Source organism: Camponotus vicinus, unplaced genomic scaffold (genome assembly GCF_025532165.1).
Source record: "Camponotus vicinus isolate PSW18456_S1 unplaced genomic scaffold, iyCamVici1.0 SCAF_11, whole genome shotgun sequence".
NCBI lineage: Eukaryota > Metazoa > Arthropoda > Insecta > Hymenoptera > Formicidae > Camponotus > Camponotus vicinus.
In genome coordinates this window covers 11763028-11782708 of record NW_028141947.1, presented here as the reverse complement: position 1 = coordinate 11782708, position 19681 = coordinate 11763028, and the positions used below count along the sequence as shown (strand labels likewise).

At 37.9% G+C, this 19681-nt stretch overlaps 2 protein-coding genes across 9 annotated transcripts in view; both read left to right on the top strand.

Annotated features, from left to right (window-relative positions):
- The window catches only part of LOC145961209 (telomerase-binding protein EST1A), a 101459-nt gene extending 90669 nt beyond the window's left edge, over positions 1-10790 (top strand). For 4 of the 8 annotated variants that reach the window (XM_083081192.1, XM_083081190.1, XM_083081194.1 and 1 more), the window contains exons 25-27: positions 4815-5035; positions 5827-5908; positions 6283-10790. In XM_083081192.1, the coding sequence (XP_082937318.1) occupies positions 4815-5035; positions 5827-5908; positions 6283-6422 (443 nt within the window). In that variant the 3' untranslated portion in view covers positions 6423-10790. Of the gene's footprint in view, positions 1-4814; positions 5036-5527; positions 5618-5826; positions 5909-6282 lie in introns of those variants that run through there. The other 4 variants (XM_083081191.1, XM_083081196.1, XR_014435594.1 and 1 more) reach the window with 3 other exon arrangements.
- A 4172-nt stretch (positions 10791-14962) lies between these two features.
- Positions 14963-18785, top strand: LOC145962287 (uncharacterized). The gene is made up of 3 exons (XM_083083246.1): positions 14963-15422; positions 15806-15863; positions 18537-18785. The coding sequence occupies exons 1-3, from the start codon at positions 15229-15231 to the stop codon at positions 18783-18785; spliced, it is 501 nt and encodes a 166-aa protein (XP_082939372.1). The 5' UTR covers positions 14963-15228.
- Positions 18786-19681: the final 896 nt, after the last annotated feature.

Sequence of the window (19681 nt, the reverse complement as noted above, 5' to 3'; positions counted from 1 at the left end):
AGGGAAAGACTGCGCGCGCGAAATAATCGTCAATAAATAACGAGAGGGATCGTGTCTGTCTAGAAGCCGACTCGTCTTTGAATCGAAGAGAAATGAAGGAGAATCGACCCGTCGAATATCGTAAACTTGGCTCTATGTCGTCGCGCCAATGTTCCGTTCGTCTCGTAAAATCTTTGTAAAAATCTCGCAGATTGAAAACATAGTCGTTACGAAACAACGATGCTCGTCGAAAATACATGTATGTATAATCGTGATCGTCGGCATCTCTCTAATCATTAAAAAAAAAGAAATGGACATCCTTTCTCATAATTCCAACTTTCGAGCAAATCTGCAAATTTACATCATCTCTACAGACGAAGGGAGAGGACAGATTCTCTCATTATCGTTGTATGATTATCTTAGATTGTCTACATTTTTTTTTGTATCGCATCATATTGCATATAAATCGGTTATTGAACCATCTTAATCAGCTTCATACATGCAGATATCTACGAAATGTTTGACAAACTGTACGCGGTGACAGGGGGCACATTTTATCAAAGTTGTATTCGGATAGAGATTGTCACCAAAGAGAAACGACAACTAGTCGAAGGTCACACCTCGGGTCAAAGTAATCGTCGCTACGCAAACATACCCGACTCACCTCGTCCACGACGACGTTCACCGTCATCGAAGTCGCCGATCTCTAGCGCAGGATAGTTCATTAGGTCATCGTCATTACGCGTCACCTGTCGCGGAACTTTCCTGCTCCCTCCATCTCGTGAGAATGGATTGTCCCATTTATCCCTGCCGTTTGTCGTCGTTGTCCGGCGTGAACCGCGTTTGCACCACGGATCGAACTCCGACCGATACGGCCATTAACGGCGCTTGCGTCAGCTCCTCGACGATGGAGGATGATGACGCTGAGGAATGCAAAGTCGTCGATTCCATCGCTCCAATTAGCGTTGAGCAATTTCTCTCGAGCGCCGCCGATCGCGTATTGTAAGATTGCGTCTTCTTTATTAACGGTCCCACGTCGAGATTCGGCCCGAATCAATTCATCGGTTATTCAAAGCCGTTAAATCCGGAGCACTTCGTAACGCATACATATTGCGTTCCGCTATGCAAAGATAACAGCTGCGATGCCTTTATATATGAGAGACATAAATATATTTGTACCAATTTTTACATTTGGGACAAAATATATACATTTTGCTGGATGCAATTATCAATTTTTGAAATTTTAATAGAATTTTATTTGCGATGTCATTTGTCAAAGTATTTAATGTTGGAAGTGAGATTATTGTAATTAACAATAGTAGTCTCTGTCTTATTTTTGCGGAAGAAAAGAAATCTAAATTCTAATATAAAAATTTTATAACGCAGAACTTTCGACTACACGTGCTATTCTGGCTAAGCCTTTAGACACTTATTACATCATTAGAATCCGTTAATTATTATTCGCTTTGAAGAGCATTATACGCGGCGTCGGAATCCAAGTAGCGGTAATCATACTACCGTATTACGAGGAATAACAAAACGCGTATTAGCTCGACGAGAGGCTTGTCGAGAGGCGTGTACGGCAATTCTAAATCAATCAGTAGAAATAAGTTTAATAAATTAATGAGCTTCGATTATTAAAACTTTAACTAAAAAATTCAGTTTATTATATGTTGCTTAGGATGATAATTTCTTGAAATTGCATCCCCTCGAAGCAAATAATCGTTCTTGAAGATAAAGAAAGATTTCTTTCTCGTAAGGGAATTAAGTTCTCAGTGAGTTGATTAATTTATTGAACGCAACGATGATAATCATAGCGATGGAACAAATCGCGCGTCACATCAGTCATTTTAACCGGAGTGTCTTTTACGGACACGAAGATAGGACGGTCGTTTCTGTCAATCGGCCTATGATGATGATGACTACGATGACGCATAGGTACGACCGGTTGTTTCTTTTCTAATAGTCGCGGTTTATAGGCACTCGCTACTCAACGAAACGCAATCGACGATAAATTTACAATCTTCCACGGTGCGGCTGACATTTTCACGGTGTTTTACAGTAGATGCGTCTGAAGTACGGCTATAGGATAGACATTCGGAGCATTTATTGCCTCGCGCGTCACATCTTACTTGCTCGAGTGTCTAATCTCTTGTGATGTGTTTATTTCGTGTATCGTGAATCGTTATCTTAGGGCCGCGAATTCGCGTTTCGCGAGCGATATCGTACAAATAATTTTTATTTAAATTGCAGAGATTATATCTTTCAAATTAAAAATAGCATGTATTAGTTGTAACGTAAAAAGTGATTTTTTTTAAATACTGACAAAACTTTTTGAAAAAATCGTGAAAGTTGTACGCTTGCTTTTTGATCGAAGACAAGGCTGGTGTCAAGGTTCAAGGCCGTTAGAAATCGAAAGGCTCATCAATCATCATCGCTATCGCCAATTAGCGTTGATCCAATCGTCAATTCAGCAAAATTGATTCACGATGCCAATAATGAGGCAGGCGGTATTTTGCGGAAGCTTACGTCACTGTTGCCTGTTCTATTTTGTCATGGATTATTGTCGATATTCCTGGCGGAAGAGCTTCGAATGCCGAAACGTTTGTTAGGCGAGGTCGCGGCCGTTGCGATAGGGCAAGGACAAATATTTCGCCTCGAGGATTACGATGGCAAAATTAAGCATTATCGCCATCATCGATTAGTCATGGCTTATCGTATTCGTTAAGTTTTCTGACTGTTTGATTTTACGAAAAATCTCGTTTTAAGCATCAAGAAAATTGTAAAATAAAATATGAGAAATTTGAAGAATAAGATGGCAAGATTAAGATATAAAAAATATATCAAAGAATTAAGATTTCTACAATTTTATGTCGTGGCAAAATTTTAGTTCAACATTTATATATCGTTCACAAGCATTAATTATTATTGTATACGTCTATATCTCAGCAAAGGAATATATGATTATTTATCACGCGATGATAAACGATGTCTGCAAGTCTAAGCGATAAATAATACCGTTTCCTGCATCCTGTCGCTTCGCAGCTATTCTTTCTATTTCCGTCCCTCTGTTTCGTAAACTTCATTCGCCACCCTTGTTCGTTTGCTCGTGGGGTCTGGAAGGAGGATAAGGCTGGCAGCCGGTTAATTTATTGAGTCGGGGAAAGTTTGCTGAATCTCCTATTTGCATTTTCCGTAGATTGCTTCCCTGCGCCCATGCGGCAATCTGTGGCCGAATGGAGTCGAAAAAACCCCCTCGCATTCACAATCTTCCTCGTTGAAAAAACTCTTCGTATAGAGGAGATAAAGGATTCAAGGGATGTGAATTTATCTTATCGTTTTTTTTTCAATATCAATTTAAAGCTTTACATTTTCCAATTCTATCACATCAAATTACAATTACATCTATTATATCAAATCGTGTAAGAAAAATTCTATCATAAAGTTTTTTAAATTATATCTTTTAATATAATAAATTAAATATTAAAAATAAAAAGAAGTTTCTCTAATCTTGCGTTTTGACGTTTAAATTATTAACCAGTTTGATGTAATAATGTAATAACAATTTAATTGTGTACTGATATCTTAGTTAACGATTTTAACAAATGAACATTTTCAGAAATTTTGAAAAATATTTCAATTTTTCAAAAATTAAGCCTCCTCAACAATACTAAATATAATCATCTTTTGTGATTACCCATGATGAAAAATAAAAAAAACAGTCTCTCTGAAGTAAAGTGGTCGCATACCAGCGTTGTAATGAAAGTAAAAAAAAATTACTATTATATCGTAGGAAAAGAAATATCTTTGTTCTGTTATCTTTTCACTCGGCGCATTTCTCCCTTTCCTTTTTGCCGTTCGTGCGGAACCGAAAAACGAAAGTGTGCCTTCATGCAAAATCGGCCGGCTCGCTGCCCTTTGACCTCGTCGGCCAGTCGGCCCGTCTGGCTCTCCGACCCGGCCAGCAACGGTGAGCGTTCACAGTTAGGTTCTCACGGCTCATGAATGCATGTATGTGGCTTGAAACGTCTGCGATTGGTTCGACGGCGGTGACGGTGGTGCATCCCGGTTACGATCGGTACGTGGGCGATATCGATATCCGATGAAATTGAGAGAGAGGAGCTTTTGAACTTAGCTGATGATTCTTTGCCTTAACGACACCCGGCCATCCCATTTTCTTCAATCTTGGTCAATGAGCTCAATCCCGTCGAGGAATTACGTACTTGGAGGCGACATTGAGTTATAGAGACAGTTTCTTTCAACGCTTTCGATAAGGAATCCGTATTTATGAAGATAAAAAATTAATTCTAAATGAGGAATTATTATGTCTGTGTAATTATATAGAAACTTGAAGAAAGTACATGATTTTTTTTCTATGAATCAGTCGTCATTGAAATACCAAATTTCATGAACGAAGTAACGAGAAGATCGCGATGTATTCATACTTGTAAATTTTATTTTTTATATCGTAAATTTTATCAGTTTTTTAATGATGTTTTTATTTCCTTGTGCTTAGTAAAATTAAAAATTATAAATGCAATAAATTTCGAAAAACAATGTGTATACATGAAAATGATATAAAATCGAATAAAATGTATTAATATATTATTACACAAATCATAATAAACACAAGTATTTTATAATGTAGTAGATTAATATCTTTCGATAAAATTCTTCTTTTATTTGTTTCTTCTCTACAAACATTAATTTCTCAAGAATTCACGCTATATGCGAAATAATTCAATGACGAATTAATTTTGTTACTCCCTCCCGCGCGCAATGCGAATTTTTAGTCGCGCGTGTTTAACGAGCGGAAATGAAATCTTTTGTTGCAGTGTTAAACGAACTCGACGGTCTGACACGGGGCGCCGATGCGAGAGATTGTCCTCCAGCATCGAGGGCGACTCTAAACCCCGAGCATGTGGCGCGAGTTGCCGAGAGTGCCAAGGCGGCACTGGCCTTCGCGAGGAGCCGAAACCCGGCGATCCGGTGCGTAACCACAAGAGGCACCGTTCTCCCATCCAGCACCTTTACGGCGGAGGAGGATGTCGACAAGGTAAGTGAGAAACGAAGAACGAGAACGTTAGCGATTCGATACGCTTACATTGGCCTCTTGAGTAACTGTATTCGATGTTCTCGGGGTATTTAGAAGGCAAATTTGCATCGATCATTGACCGGAGTAGGATTCGCGATGAGCAATGTCCTTGTCTACTCCTTTTTTATCTTTCTTTTTGTCTAACAACTTTAGAAAATTCTTTAAAGCTATCGCCACACATTACTCTCCAATCCCGTCATGTATCTCCATCTGTCATATCAATCTATTTTATGTTCTGGGAAGCAGATAATATGATTTTGAATATCATTGGCGATTACAAAACACTTTTCGACAACTGATTTGAGTATGTAAATTATCAAGGGGTTGTTATATGTTCATCGCGACTTTGTATCTGAACGCCTGTAGCTTGTAATGACAGGCGACACGATAAAGCGAAACGATTTTGACATTCAGTCGATAGGATTCTAACAGCTACACGGTATTATACAACAGAAGTAGTCGTTCCGAAGATCAATGGCAGCGAAGAGAGTTGAAGCACGGTGTTCATTGAAGCGCGAATGTTATGATAACGAGCCGAGTATCCGAGAACACCCACGCGGGTGTACGTGCGAATCATTTTCCGCAACATCGCGGCTTCGTACCTACTTATCTTTGTGCCAACGTAATGTCTCAGTCTGAAGACTCAATTTTAACGACAATCTCCGTGACGAATTCGGGAGCTCGACTGAAATTGCGAACGTAATTATATAGCAAGTTTATCGATATATTCTTATTCGATCATCTTATTTCAGGATGAACTGACACGCAACGATGACAGAATATTAACTACGTGCCTCAACCTCTGCAGGAGCAACAAGGATCAAGCAAACACAGGTAGGAGTCTTTTTATCTAGAGCTTCGACTTAGAAATATTTTTCTTCATTTTATTGTCTTGCTCGTTTACCTGGTAATTTATTACGTTAGATATTGTACGCGGGACGATCGTTTATAATTTTATTTTAATCTTCCCAAGAAAAGAAGATAGCTATACTTTTTTCAGCAGTATAGTTGACTCTAGATTTGTCAAAGAAGATAATCCTCTTTTTAAATTTATCAAAGTAGATTTAGAGGCAATATTTCAAGTTGGTTTAAATTTATCAAAGAATACCGGGAAAAGAGAATAAATGTGCATTAATAGCGGGAGGGCTTCGAGAGGATCGCGTGAACTCAATAAAAAAAATTTCGGGGAATCCCGTCTTTTGTCCCAGCAGAGGAAGGGCAACCGCGACGTTTGAGACGGGAGGTGGTCCTGCTCACGGAAGACCGGAACCTGAGGGTGAAGGCTCTGGCCAGGGACGTACCTGTGAGAGAAGTGCCCGATTTTATGCAATGGGCCGTATTAGGCTGAGACGGCATGACGTGATCGCGACCAATTCCAATCCTCACTTGACGAGAAATCTTCCGTGTTCCTATCGCGCGAGCTCGACCAAATGCAACGAGAAGAAGTGTAAAGAAAAGTAGGAGAAAAAGAAGAAGAGGAGGAAGAAGGACACTCGTCATTATCGACGAGCAATTCATTGCGATATTCGCGAATCTGCTTCGTGTGCGATCGACTGTCAACTGTGCGTGCACGACGTTGTCATCGCGTAAGTTCATTCCCAAACGGGATATTCAGATTGTTTCGCAATGATACTCTTTTTCTTAAAATTTTTTTATCCCATCATGAAGAGAAAACCACAAAGTGCGGCGCGAATAAGAGCAAAATCTATGGGGGAGAGAAAAAGAAGCGCGCGGTCGCGTAAAATTGCATTGAATGAAATACGGTATTATATTGATGGGAAAAAGAAAAGGCTTGTCGTTTCGCTTGCCGGAAACGCGCGAGCCATTCGGAGACTCCTCTCGAGCGTGACATTTCCTATTCTCTAATTGTTCCATGTATCTCGAACGTGCAGACGTAAAAATCCTAAAGAGAGCCTTTTCATACGAGGATGACTAGTGTAACGGGTGGTCCGAAAGAATGCATTGAATATACGACCATGGCGATGGACAGTAACAACGAAAGATAATCGACACTGAATGTGGACATTTCGAAAAAAAGTCTCCAGAGAAACGGTATAGAAAGGATTGTCTTAAGGTTCTTGTCACTGATTTTATAGATTGTTTTTTTTTTTATTCTATCGCCTATTGGCGGCTCTATAATGATTTTGTATAATTTTGTTCGCCGATATTCTCTTTGTTCATCGAGATGCTATTAAAATTTTTATATCATATATGTGTGTGCACGATTCGAGACGATCGAGACGACGCGTCTTTTATTATCTTGCGTGACATTTTCCACAGAGGAATTCTCCCCTTCATTCTTTCAACGCAAAAGTCATTAACATCATTACCTTTAAGCTACCATATGGTGAATTATTAAGTTTATTTTCAACGAATGACTGCAATATCACCGAGGATATCGCCAAGATCGACAATCGATCTAACTTGATTATGTAATTACATTAGAAACGATTGAAAAAAAGACGCTTATCTCTGAAAATTAAACTCAGATTATACAAAATATGCGATATCTAAAAAAATATGCGAATATAAAAAAGAATCATATTTAATTTATATTTTATATATATATATATCAATATCTCGTTTGGAAATATTCATATATATAATAAAAGAATAGGATATATATAATTTTAAATATAAAAATTATAAAATTTTCTTTCTAATATTAATTATTTATTTAATATCAATATTATAATTTCAAAGAGAATTTTATTTTTCTGTCAAAAGCATATCTTGTTTGTTGATCAAACGTCGATTTTCGAGAATGAATCTTTTTTTTAGATCGTTTTTAACAGACGTACAAATGTGCTAAAGATAATCTACCTTTCCCCATTGTTCACAAGCACTTGTTCACTTGTGTACTGATATTACGATTCACCGATTTAAGACTTGAAGAATTAACATAAAAAGACGATACAGGTGATTATTCCAGGTAGGAAAGCATGACGCGCGCGATTGCATACGTGTTCTTTATAATATTAAATATACTTTATCGATAAGCGGAGAGTGAATGTATCCCGCAAGTGTGACACGATCGTTATTACAAACATTCCGTGTCGGAATCGTTCGATTGATGCTTTTACCATCGATGTCGAGTTAGCGATGCCATTTAGGCATCATAAAATTAAGCGGATAATAAGCGCAAAATAAGACTCACATGACGGTTCTTGCGATGCGGAGAACGGAATAAAGACACCGAGATCACTTCATTCTCATACACGATTCACTTTCTCCGTATTGTTCATTATTCCTTGATTTTGTCAGATGTATATACGCATATCTTTCGGAAGCGCATAAGTGGTCGAGGTAATCGCGCATGCGACCAGCAAGGAACTCCGGGACCGAGTAGCCAACACGATGTACTATTTTTCGACAAAGATGAGGTAGTTACTTAATGCTCCTTAGCATATTAAAATGTGTGAGTGCGAGAGAAAGAGGGAGCGGGAGAGGGAGAAAATGACAATTAGATTAACGAAGGCGGACAGTCGAAGAAAAGGAAAAAAAGAAAGCGGTCGACATATTAAAAACCGTGTCTGCGATAAATTTCAACGTCGCGTCGAAATTCCTGCGAATTAAATCGAATCGGCAAGTAGAAGAAGAGCCCACCCACCGACACAACCCGGGCAGAATCATTTCGTTACGTGATGTTCCGCTTGAAAGGCCGCGTCGTTCGGGCAGAAGAAAATCCTGTCGCGAGTAATGTCGAGGGATGTCTGTTGAGCGGCATTTTGTAAGGGCGCGTAAGAAGAGATATTGAAGCATCTCTACATTTTGATTCTCATTGTGAGAAAGTTTCTTCTTTTTATTATTTATGGATTTAGTTTGTCGTCCTGTGCGAAGAATATGCTCGAATCGGAAAGCTAGAATCGTGCAAATTCACCATTTGCGAAACGCGACGAGGTCTTGTTCAAGTACTTCTTAATGTCCGCAGTAAGAAAACGAGTTGAAGTAGCGTTCGACAGAATCAGTTGAGAATGAAGAGAGAAGAAACATGAGCTATTGCGTCTGCGAAGCTATTCGTATCTCTCCTACGTCCTTCGGCGTGTTGCTCATTTGCTTTGGCGCCTTTTTCCTTTCCTTCCTCTGTCACACCTTCCTCCCGTCGCCGTTTTTAGCTCAATTTTTTATCCGAACCTTCACGATAAAATCGAGTGCGGCGTATCGATGGACAATTTGATAAGAGCCCGCTCGAAGCACCGACGATGTACACTTGTCTCATTGTGTTTCACTTGTTGTTTTAATTTTTAAGTATAGCCTTCGTAGTCTTTTTTAGCGCGCGTTCGATCGCTATAAACGATCGATAATCCATCCCACGAGGGAGTACAGATGTGTTTGTGTCGAGAAAGTGCGCGAAAGATAAGCAGGCGAAGTCGATTGCGCGAGTTTTTCATGCAATCATGAATACATAGAAAAAAAATGATCGAAAAACATTTTTCTTCCTAAACCAATCAACGAAGAACACGCTGTCAAAATTCAACGTGAGAATTAAAGTTCGGGGATCTTGAAATGGTCCAGAGTTGAAATCCTATAAAATTTATGTTTAAAACATTTAATGTTATAGAAAATTTACAGATGAAAAGATTGTTATATATGTCATTGAAGAAATCAAGTTAATACAGATTTTGTTTTGTAAATAATAGAGAGTGAATGAAATATTGACAGATAGAATTCGAACGAAAATTTTGACGTCGTTTTTCTTTTCGACTGATCGAAGAAAGTGTTTATCGATAACGATATTTATGATACTGTTGTACGAGTAACAATCAGGGTATAGTTTGCAATTGTACTCGGGGCATATCATATAGCGTTTACTCTACATCATCGCAATAGCTCTCTTCTGCAATAGACGTAGCAGTGCAATAGATATTCTATTCGCGATTAAGCCACCTCAATAAGACTCTATCCGTCCCTTCCTGAGTAAATCACGATCCATTTTCGCTGTTTCGATGTAATATATATTCACTCCATTCGACTCACTCCGGTCTTTCAACCTTAAAATTACATATGTCGTTCCTCCGATCGACTTGCGCGATCGAGTTCACCTAGTACTTGAGAGAGAGAGAGAGAGAGAGAGAGAGAGAGAGAGTGAGAGAAAATGAGAAGTTGACAAACGCCTGAAATAGATAGACAATTATGACGTAAAGATAGACGTCGCGATTTTTAGAGTCGGATTTATCTCGGACGCGGACGCAAATAAAGTTCCATGGCGAAAAGTTGTCTCTTGACACTCCCCGCTTCCGAGATGAAACCAACACCGTAAATATACCTATATCTATATTGTATATAGATATACGTATAATTATATATGTAATTATACGCGCATTTTTTCGTATTATATATATATAATTGTACATATATATGCAAATACACACCCATTCGTCACCGATTTTACGCTAGATTCTCGTAATATTTCTAATAAATCTATGTACTTGTATCATTATGTGACGAAACAAAAAGAAAAACGCGATTCGTTTATATTTCGTCTCAGGAAAAGATATTTGCCGATAACGCGATACAGCGACGATGACGGAGACGACGAGACATGGGGATGATGCTACGAAAAAGCAGAAGTTTTAGACTAATCGTTTATTATACATTATAAGAAATGTCGCTACTAATAGTGTTACCACTTTGAATATTCAATAAAACGTTGAGACTAGCGTTATTATACGTTATGTACTTTATTCAGTATAATTATACGATATTTAGTATACAATATTCTTTCTATTGCTTATATTATGAGCGACATACGTTCCTCGAATATCAAGACCTTATTAAAATCCATTCCACAATTTTTAGGAAATTAATCTGGAATTATTGCGTCTCTGGCGGATGATGGTAAGTGTAATAATCTGGCAATAATCTCAGTTCATTCAGGATATGACGTAATTTTTGCCAGATCGTTGCGAGAGAATTTAGGATTAGGCTGGCGATTTTTTATACTGAATTTGTATGTGTAACGAATTTCTTATCACGATTGACGAAGTCCAATATTCATCGATATGGCTTGTGTCACAGACTATAATTTTAACTGTTGAGCTGATAGTCGTTTCTATCAAATTTATCTGGATTTATATATTTCTCTAAAGTTAAATTAATTGGCGCAATTTGTCTCAGCAAAAGTAATTTTTATAATGTCTAACATGTTTTCGATCTGAAATTTTTCAGTAGGCTGAGAAGAATTAATAAGAATCGAGGAAAATTGTTGAATTAAATTAAAATGAATTAATTACTATAAGTAAATTAAATTAATAGTTAATTATAAGCGTTTTTTTAAATAAAAAATAATTAATATGTGCATATATGAGATTGATTATATTTGTTCGATCGCCTCTAAAATCAGTACTGTGATATTTGAGAGAATCATTTGATGAGGTGAGACTCGAAATGTCTTGGTAGATTAGAGTGGTGCGAACAGTACATTTCCGGTCGAGCACAATCAATAGATGTAGCGAGAAGCATTCTCCGTCCAAGCGAGAGTCCGGTAAGATCCGGTTATTTTTATCCAGTCAACCTTGAACTTGCTGCCGCTGCCATCGCTGCTGCTGTTGCAACAGCAGCAGCAGCAACAGCAATGATCTGATCACCAATAAAGGGACTTATCTAATTCCGAGAAAGGCAATCGCCTGTCGCGACTTACGTTTTATTCTCATAGCCGCAGCACTTCGAGAGCATACATAATGCGACGTAACAGCTTATCGAGGGATACACGTGCATAAAGGGAGACGATAGCGAACCACTTGACATTTTGCATCATGATTATTTTTACAATATTAGACATAGTAATTAAAAATGATTTTTTATTCATAACGTCCCATTTTTAACTTTTCTATTTCATTTACGTACTGTTTTTTTTTCACTATAATACACGTGTGTATAATCATTGAGGTATATTTAAATATTTTTTTCCGACTTTGCTCCCTTTATTTAGTTCAAAATTGATACGTATCTATTCTCTCTAGTGTCTGACACATTTGGCTACGAACTAATTACGTTATACTCTCATTCACGTCGAGAGTATACATAACGTGAGAGAACAACTTATTAGGAGATATACATGTATGATGACCACGAATTATTCAACCTTGCATTATGCGATTTTGTTGTAATTTTTATTATATAAATGATACATGATTTTGAGTTTTTCAGAGATATAACTTTCGAATTTTACTTTAGTTTGATCGAGTGATCACACAACGATTAAAAGAGCACGCAAACGAGACGCAGAGCGCAAGGCGAGAGTTATACGGTAGTGGTCACGAGATAACGTAAATTCCCGCTCGCTATCTGATCGAACAATGCATCTCTCGCGATGTACGCGAACGGGGTGACCCGCATACCGAGTTACCTCGTCCTCCAGGCCAGATTCATCTGCGAGTGCCAGAATCATTGGTCACGCATAGATACTGTTTTCTCAGCGAAAATCTCGAGGGATAGGATCTGTTTGCGCGTTGCTAATTTTTAATTTCTAATTATAAATTTCTCGATAAATAGGAAATTAAATGAAAATGAAATCAAAATATTCTATCGAAATTACCGTTTAAATCGAAGTAGTTTATATTATTTAATAATATATGAAGAATAATTGTATTATTTAGCTGCTCTCATAAAAGAATTCACATGATATTCGTAAACTTTAAAAATTCGTAAGCTAAATCGACATGATGAAAAAAGAAATCGGATTAAGCCGTTGAAATCGGTACTTCAATTCGACACTTCAGGTCCCTCTTGTATTATCGTCTTTTGCTTCCTTCATCCCTTCGGCACGAATCATCGTCTTGCGGAGGACCATCGCGTCATTATTATATATCGAGTCTTATCGATTCTCTTTTATCAGAAATATCCAAAGGAACCTTCGTTCGTGCTCATTCCAACATGGGGTTAAACGACCCTATTGTGCATGGTCGATGGACGTCGGCATAATTTGGCGAAGCTCGCGGAATAGTGGCTACCGGTCGCGGCAGCAACCAGATATGCCCGACCCGGGCACATCGCGTTTATGCGAGAAGCACGTAATCGCATTCACAAGCGAGCCCGCACTTGTTTGACGGGAGTATAAAACCGGCGGGCGAGCACAGAGGAAAGAAGAGAGAGGCCTACCGTCATATGGCGGCATGAAGATTCGCTCGGTGCATCTGAAATCTAGTCGAGGCGCGGCTTCTCGAAGTTTAGAAACTGAAGAGGGACAGAGATCCCGTATCAGATCCCGACACGTGCACGTCGCTCCCCGGTGATGCTGCTGCTGCTGCAGCAGGCCACGTCGCGTCTCGGGAGAGGAGCTATTCCCCTCATTCCTCACTCCTCTCCCTCAGCTTGCTATTTCCTGGTAGCGATTAACATCACCTCGTGTTCCTCGCTCGTGTCCTTCCGCGAACACGTGTCTCTTGTGCGTTCGTACAAGAGGCTCTTCCTCTCCGGATGCAGGTCCAGGTCTTTTCTTTTCGAGTCGCTTAACGACGTTTCGGCGAACAATTTCTGAAGCTGAGCCAGAACCCGCACCGAGACCCGCGGGCAAGACCGGCGCAAGTTCAAGTTCACGGGGTCGTTGCACGTGTGGTAGGTACGTAGGCATCTCGCTCTTTCGCGTGTGTGGGTGTACGCGGGACCCCGGTCGGTGCGTTCTTGCGAAGTCAGCTGGCCGCCAGCCAGAACGCCCCGACGACTGGATGACTTTCGATCGCGCCGGGTGGGCTCGGTGCATCCGCTCTGACTCGAGCGTAATTTCTTTTGTCGCGCCGAACGGGAGAAGGGGAGGAGGAAAAAGGGGTAATCGTGCCTCGATAATTTTCGGTGAACGCGATAACGAGATGCGCATGAGTTTGCGTTTTTTCGAGAACGATGATGTATGCGTTACATCGCTAACTTCATCTTCGAGAAAGTTCAAAATTCGCCATATATATTAAGCAAGCAGCCTGCATGCGAAAAGAGCTACACGAAACGATAAGAAATAAATACTTGAGAAACGCGATCGGAATTAATATCGGAAGTCGCCAAACACGCGAACATTTTCTTTTAATATTTTAATATTATCTACAATTTCTAATTATTTTAATTATTTTTTATATATAAATTAAGTTTGTTTTTGTCATATTTTACATATAACATATAATCTAATTTTTTATTGCAACTTATATAATCTTTAAAAGATGAATATAAAAATTTGATACAATAATTATTAATATTAATAATTACTTTAAATTTTTGTAAGTTTCATAAGAATATTGCGACCATCAATTATCGAAATAAATATTTTACAATTTAATTAAATTATTTTTAAATTGAGAGAGCTTGAAGTATAATGTATGCAAATATAATACACGATTTTCGCCGGATTCACGTGACAAAAATTAATATAATTCTATATTAATTGTTTATTAATAGTTTATTTAAAATTCAAAGGACAGGAAGTAATTATTAAGATATTATCCATACAATAAATAAATAAATAAATATATATATATATATTTATTATTAATATACATATTGTACACATATAGTATACATAATAGAATTGTATATATAATAGTTTTTGAATTGTGAATATGTATATGTAGTAGAAATTTATATATATATATATATATATATATATATATATAAATTTATATATACATATATATAATTTATGACTACGAAAAAAATTACGAGAAATAAACTCTTTTAATATGAAATAAATTCTTACGGAATACTTTTTGTCCTTTGAATTGTAAACATAACATATATATATACAATATATATCTATTGTTATTACTGTATCATCGGTATGTGCGTATAAATGGCGCGCTTTTCATGCGCAATCGTTTTGTTGTCATTTGCGCGCCCTCGGCGGTCGGGCTGTGCGTCATTAGTTTTCGGGACGCCCTAAGACGCGAGTCGCCGCGTAATAAAGTAATACGCATATCGCCGTAATAATCGTGTGTAATAAAGTAATATACGAATCGCTGCATGATATATTTAATGTCGAGGGATAGTTGTCGATATTATTTTCGACTCGTGAGTAGAAAATTCCGATTCTGAATCAAGCGGCGTAAACAAGTTATCAAGTACAGTCGTACCTAACCACGCACTTATAATATGTGTCAACTTCATAGTAAAATTGTTTATGTTAAACTTGACTGCACAATTTTCGAATCTGCGATCGTAATTTCGATCATAACATGCGTGGAAATATAAAACATGTGCCGTGTAAGATTAATATTAAGAGAGTCATGTCGAGTATTAAGTTAGGTTATGTGCGCGCGCATTATATATTAATTAACCGTGTTTTCGCGAGTGTGTGCAATGAAGAAATACCTAAGGATAAAGGAGAGAAGGAAGAGAAAAAGGCATCGAATGACGCAGAAATCGTCAGGTAATTTATAACTTGTTTGATTCGTTACATGGTACTCTTTTGCGATATTTATACCGCTTGTTTATGTTCTGCAGAAAAATATATATTTTGGAGAATATTTATGAAATATTTACAATGATTAATTAGAGATATATATGTAATATTTTAATATTGTCTACAATTTGGAATTATTTTTTGTGTAAAAATTAAATTTTTGTTTCACATTTATGTCATATTTTGTAAAAGTTTCTACGCGTAACATATAATCAAACTTTTTTTTTAAACTTATATAATCCTTAAAAGATGAATCAAAATTGAATATCTGCAATAATTATTTTTTCTGGAATATATTTTGAATTATCTTTAAACGTTATGTATAATTTGAATACGTTTGTTTTTTACAGATCAATCTTGATGACGGATCAGTTGCAGCCTTGTAACTTCGCCGTGAGCATCGTATCAGTGAGTAATAAATTATTTTACAATTTCAAAGATTTGCGAGTCATATCATAAGATCCTCGCAAATTTGTTACATATATATATTGCGTGTATATGTGTGTATGTTATGATTTATCGATAAACTAATAACTCTCTATCTAAAAAAAATGTAGTAATAATTCAATAAACATATTTTATATACACAATTTAAGAAACAATGATTTTGAGAAAATAATCTGAAAAAGTAAACACACATATATACGCACATATACATAATTGCATAATTAAAAAAAATACTCGTTAATAATTTATTCTTAATTAAAAGAAATGATGCAAGAATAACTTTTAAGATTCTTTTTGCTGGAACAAAGTATACATGATTATACGCGAGACGTAATTTTAGCAAGAATGATTTATCATTGCGTTGTTGAATTTTCATCATTTCTTCGTTCGAGTTGCGAATTCCGTTTCCGAACTTTTACGCAACGGTTTGCGGATGCAAGTAGGGATGCATTAAGAAGCGAAGTCGAGGCGATCGTTCCTTGCCTTTCGCGTACAGATCACTCGTGGATGCATTTTCTGTATTCGTCGGAGCACTTCTGGCTCGTCTGGATTACGAAATGCGGCAGACACATTGCGCGAATGCGGTAATCGCTATTGCCCTTGCCGGTTCTTACCCTGGCGACGAAAAGCCCGTTTCTTCTAGAAATAACTCCATACAATCCTCTATAGGATTTTTCCGCGATGTCTTTCATGAAGCTTAATCAAATTTTACGATAGAATTTTACACCAGTAAATATTACGTCTAGCAATTTATTTTATATTATTTTATATTATTTTATATTATCAATTTTTTTTTATTCAAAACATTATTTATCCAAAGATATTACGTAAGAAAAAATATTACTTGAATTAACATTTGTGCGATAAAGGCATTTTTACAGAGAGCACTCGCTATTAATTCATCGCTAACTCTTTCCAATATTAATAAAATTCGGGAATCTGATAAGTCATTCGCATTTGTATATTTATTCATCATCGTCAGATATATAAGTAAAGGGTAACCAGCTGGCGCGTTACGGTGCAACCGTTAAATAACTTAATTTAAGCGATGAGATTCCTGAGCGCCCTAGGTGTGCACGCGATAAGGTTTCTCGTAAACGTAACAGCAGCAGCAGCAGCAGCGATGAGCATCATCGCGATAGCGCGCGAGTCACGGATAAGATATTTTACGTAATAAAAGCGCGGGTCGATCTGGCGTTAACATCGTCGGACGAGCGAACTCGCGAGAGAGGCTTGCATTTATACCACCACCTACCATCGCTCTCCTCCGTGGCTCGGAGGCCGTGTTGCGTACGTCATGCGCCGTGTGTTAAGCCTCAAAGCTAACTACCTCGCGCGACCGGAGGTCAAACCAGGACCACACAGCCGCGGCCGTAACTCAGACCTATTATATTTCGCAGTTTGTTGCACTCTTCATTTTTCTCTTCTCTCTTTATTTTATTTTTTTTCTCTCCTCCATCATCCCCGATACTTTCTTTTCGCGCCACCGGCAAAATTTGCGAACCAGTTCCAGATATTACGGTTATCGCGAATCTAGAAAAGCCGAGCCGCAATTTTAAGGGTTAAATTAAATTGAAGCGAAAAATGTATGGAGTGGCAGGTATGGCTCGTTGAAATGTCAGAAATTAGCTTCTCACTCCCCAACATTATCCTTCTCCTCTAAATCGACGTTTGAGATAAAATTGAAGCGCGAAGACTGAAGAATATAGACGACTGGGAGAAATCGATTTTCTCAAAATTCTCCTCGACAAATGCAATTTCTGAGCTGCAATTTGCTGAATTGCATCCGAGCGAAAGAGCGCATCGACAAACGTCCCGATGGACTCGAGGAATCGCATAATAGCGAATCGCAGGACCGGCTCGACCTCGTCGCTTTAAAGAGGATACTCGTCCGCGGCGATTCTTATCTATGTAGGAAGTCATCCACTCGTTTTTCCTCGTCCGCGCAAGCAGATCCAATCTCGGGCCGTGTGTTAGGTAATGCCTCTTCCGACCGCTAAATGCACATCGTCGTGGCCGTTGACTTCCTCCCTTTGCCCAGGCACCTTACGTTAGATGAGTCTGTCGCATCGTGCGATATATGCCATATTGCGGCTGTTTCTTTCGTTTTCTTCCTCGCCTAAGTGATTGAGAGATCGGGATCTTTGTCTGTTTGCTGCAGAAAGTCACAAAATGCTGGAAAAATTTTTTAATTAATTCTCATTCTTATGCTAATCTAATCATTGCATCATTAGCAGTTTATTTGTTTTTAAATATTTGTAAAGTAACTAGATTTACTTTATTTATTTTATATATTTATTTCATTATTAAAAAGTATATTATAATAATAGGTTTTTGGGAATAATGTAGGTTTTGTTACTTTAATTGATTTATTTTTTGAGTTTGAGTTTTCCACAATGCATTTGAGATTTCATCTTTGTCGAATAATATACATGTAATAATGAAAAAAATATATGCAAAATAATTTAATCAAATTATTTAATTATCGAATAGTAGCATTTTGATCTTGGATCAATCTGAAGATTATTTTGAATTGTTTAAATAGAAACTGTTATTTTTATTACATATTCTTATATTTGATGTGAAGATTTTTTTCAAAATGCTGGGATATAATTGTTTGAATCTTTATAACAGAATAAGCAGATGCGAAAAAGTTTTTCCAGCGATTACTGTGCCGTCCGACAGGAAGAGATTGAGCACGATTACGGGTTGGAATATAACCGAGACCGAAGCAATCGTAAAATGAAAAAAGAAAACGGAAAAAAATACGAGCGCACATTGTTCATTCAAGAGGCGAGCATCGCGGCCATAAGTCATAGATTAGATTCAGATCGCTTTGAGCCATTGTATGCGTATATATGTCTGGAAACAATGCTCCAGTGAATCAAGCTCCTATCATCGCGAAAGACCGGGGAATCCCTCACAACTAAAATCACGATAATCAGTAACTAACTAAGGAAAAGTGCGAAAAGAATAAAATCTTTTTTTTTAATTGCCTCGATATATATTTTCGGCAATATTTTTTTGAAATTTTTACTTCCGTAACGTTTCAATTTTGGAGCATGCAATGTAATCTGTTTATCAGAATCGATCGGGAGTTCTTTTTGTAAAATCAGGAAATTATTTCGCGCTGCCAGCTTTGAAAATCTACGGTCATTGAAATGCCGGGTCGGTGCCGTGCGGGGTTTAATTTAAGAGCGAAAATAGACGGTGAGAGAGATCTCCTCGCGTTCGCCTCGCGCATCTCATTAAGAGCGATAGCTGCCGGGGAAACCGCGCAGCTCGGCCGACGTGTCGGAACGCGCGTGTGCGCCTACCTTTACATAATTTAACTCAGCTCTGTCGATGTTACCGGCGTGAACGTGAGTCACGCTCGTAAACCGCCGTGCATCCGTCGCGTTATTCGAGTGTTATTCGTTATAATCGCTTGTTGCTGATGTAGCGCATCGCGAAGCGCGCGTCATCGATCGTATCCGGATTCTGGATGGACCTCGCTCTGACGTAAGCCCGATGATACCGTCATTTCGATCTTAATCGCCTCATCATAATATTCGCGTGTATACGCCAACTTTTCGTTATATTTGATGATTGATTATCAACTGATGGCTCAGCGCGAAAATCGACTCGTTATTCTCGTCTTTATTGTCTTATGCGGCAGATCTTGCCGACGATTTCTTACGAATATGATTTAAATCGAATTGACTAACGGAATAAAGTTTGATTGGATTAAGAATATATTTGAGTGAACGTTATTTGATCGCTCAAAAATATCGCTCTAA

Bases quoted from the DNA above. Each gene is read 5' to 3' on its own strand.
- LOC145962287 (XM_083083246.1), top strand. From the start codon at position 15,229: ATGCGTGGAAATATAAAACATGTGCCGTGTAAGATTAATATTAAGAGA. The intron at 15,423-15,805 runs GTAATTTATAAC...TGTTTTTTACAG, and splicing joins AATGACGCAGAAATCGTCAG to ATCAATCTTGATGACGGATC. The intron at 15,864-18,536 runs GTGAGTAATAAA...TCTTTATAACAG, and splicing joins TCGCCGTGAGCATCGTATCA to AATAAGCAGATGCGAAAAAG.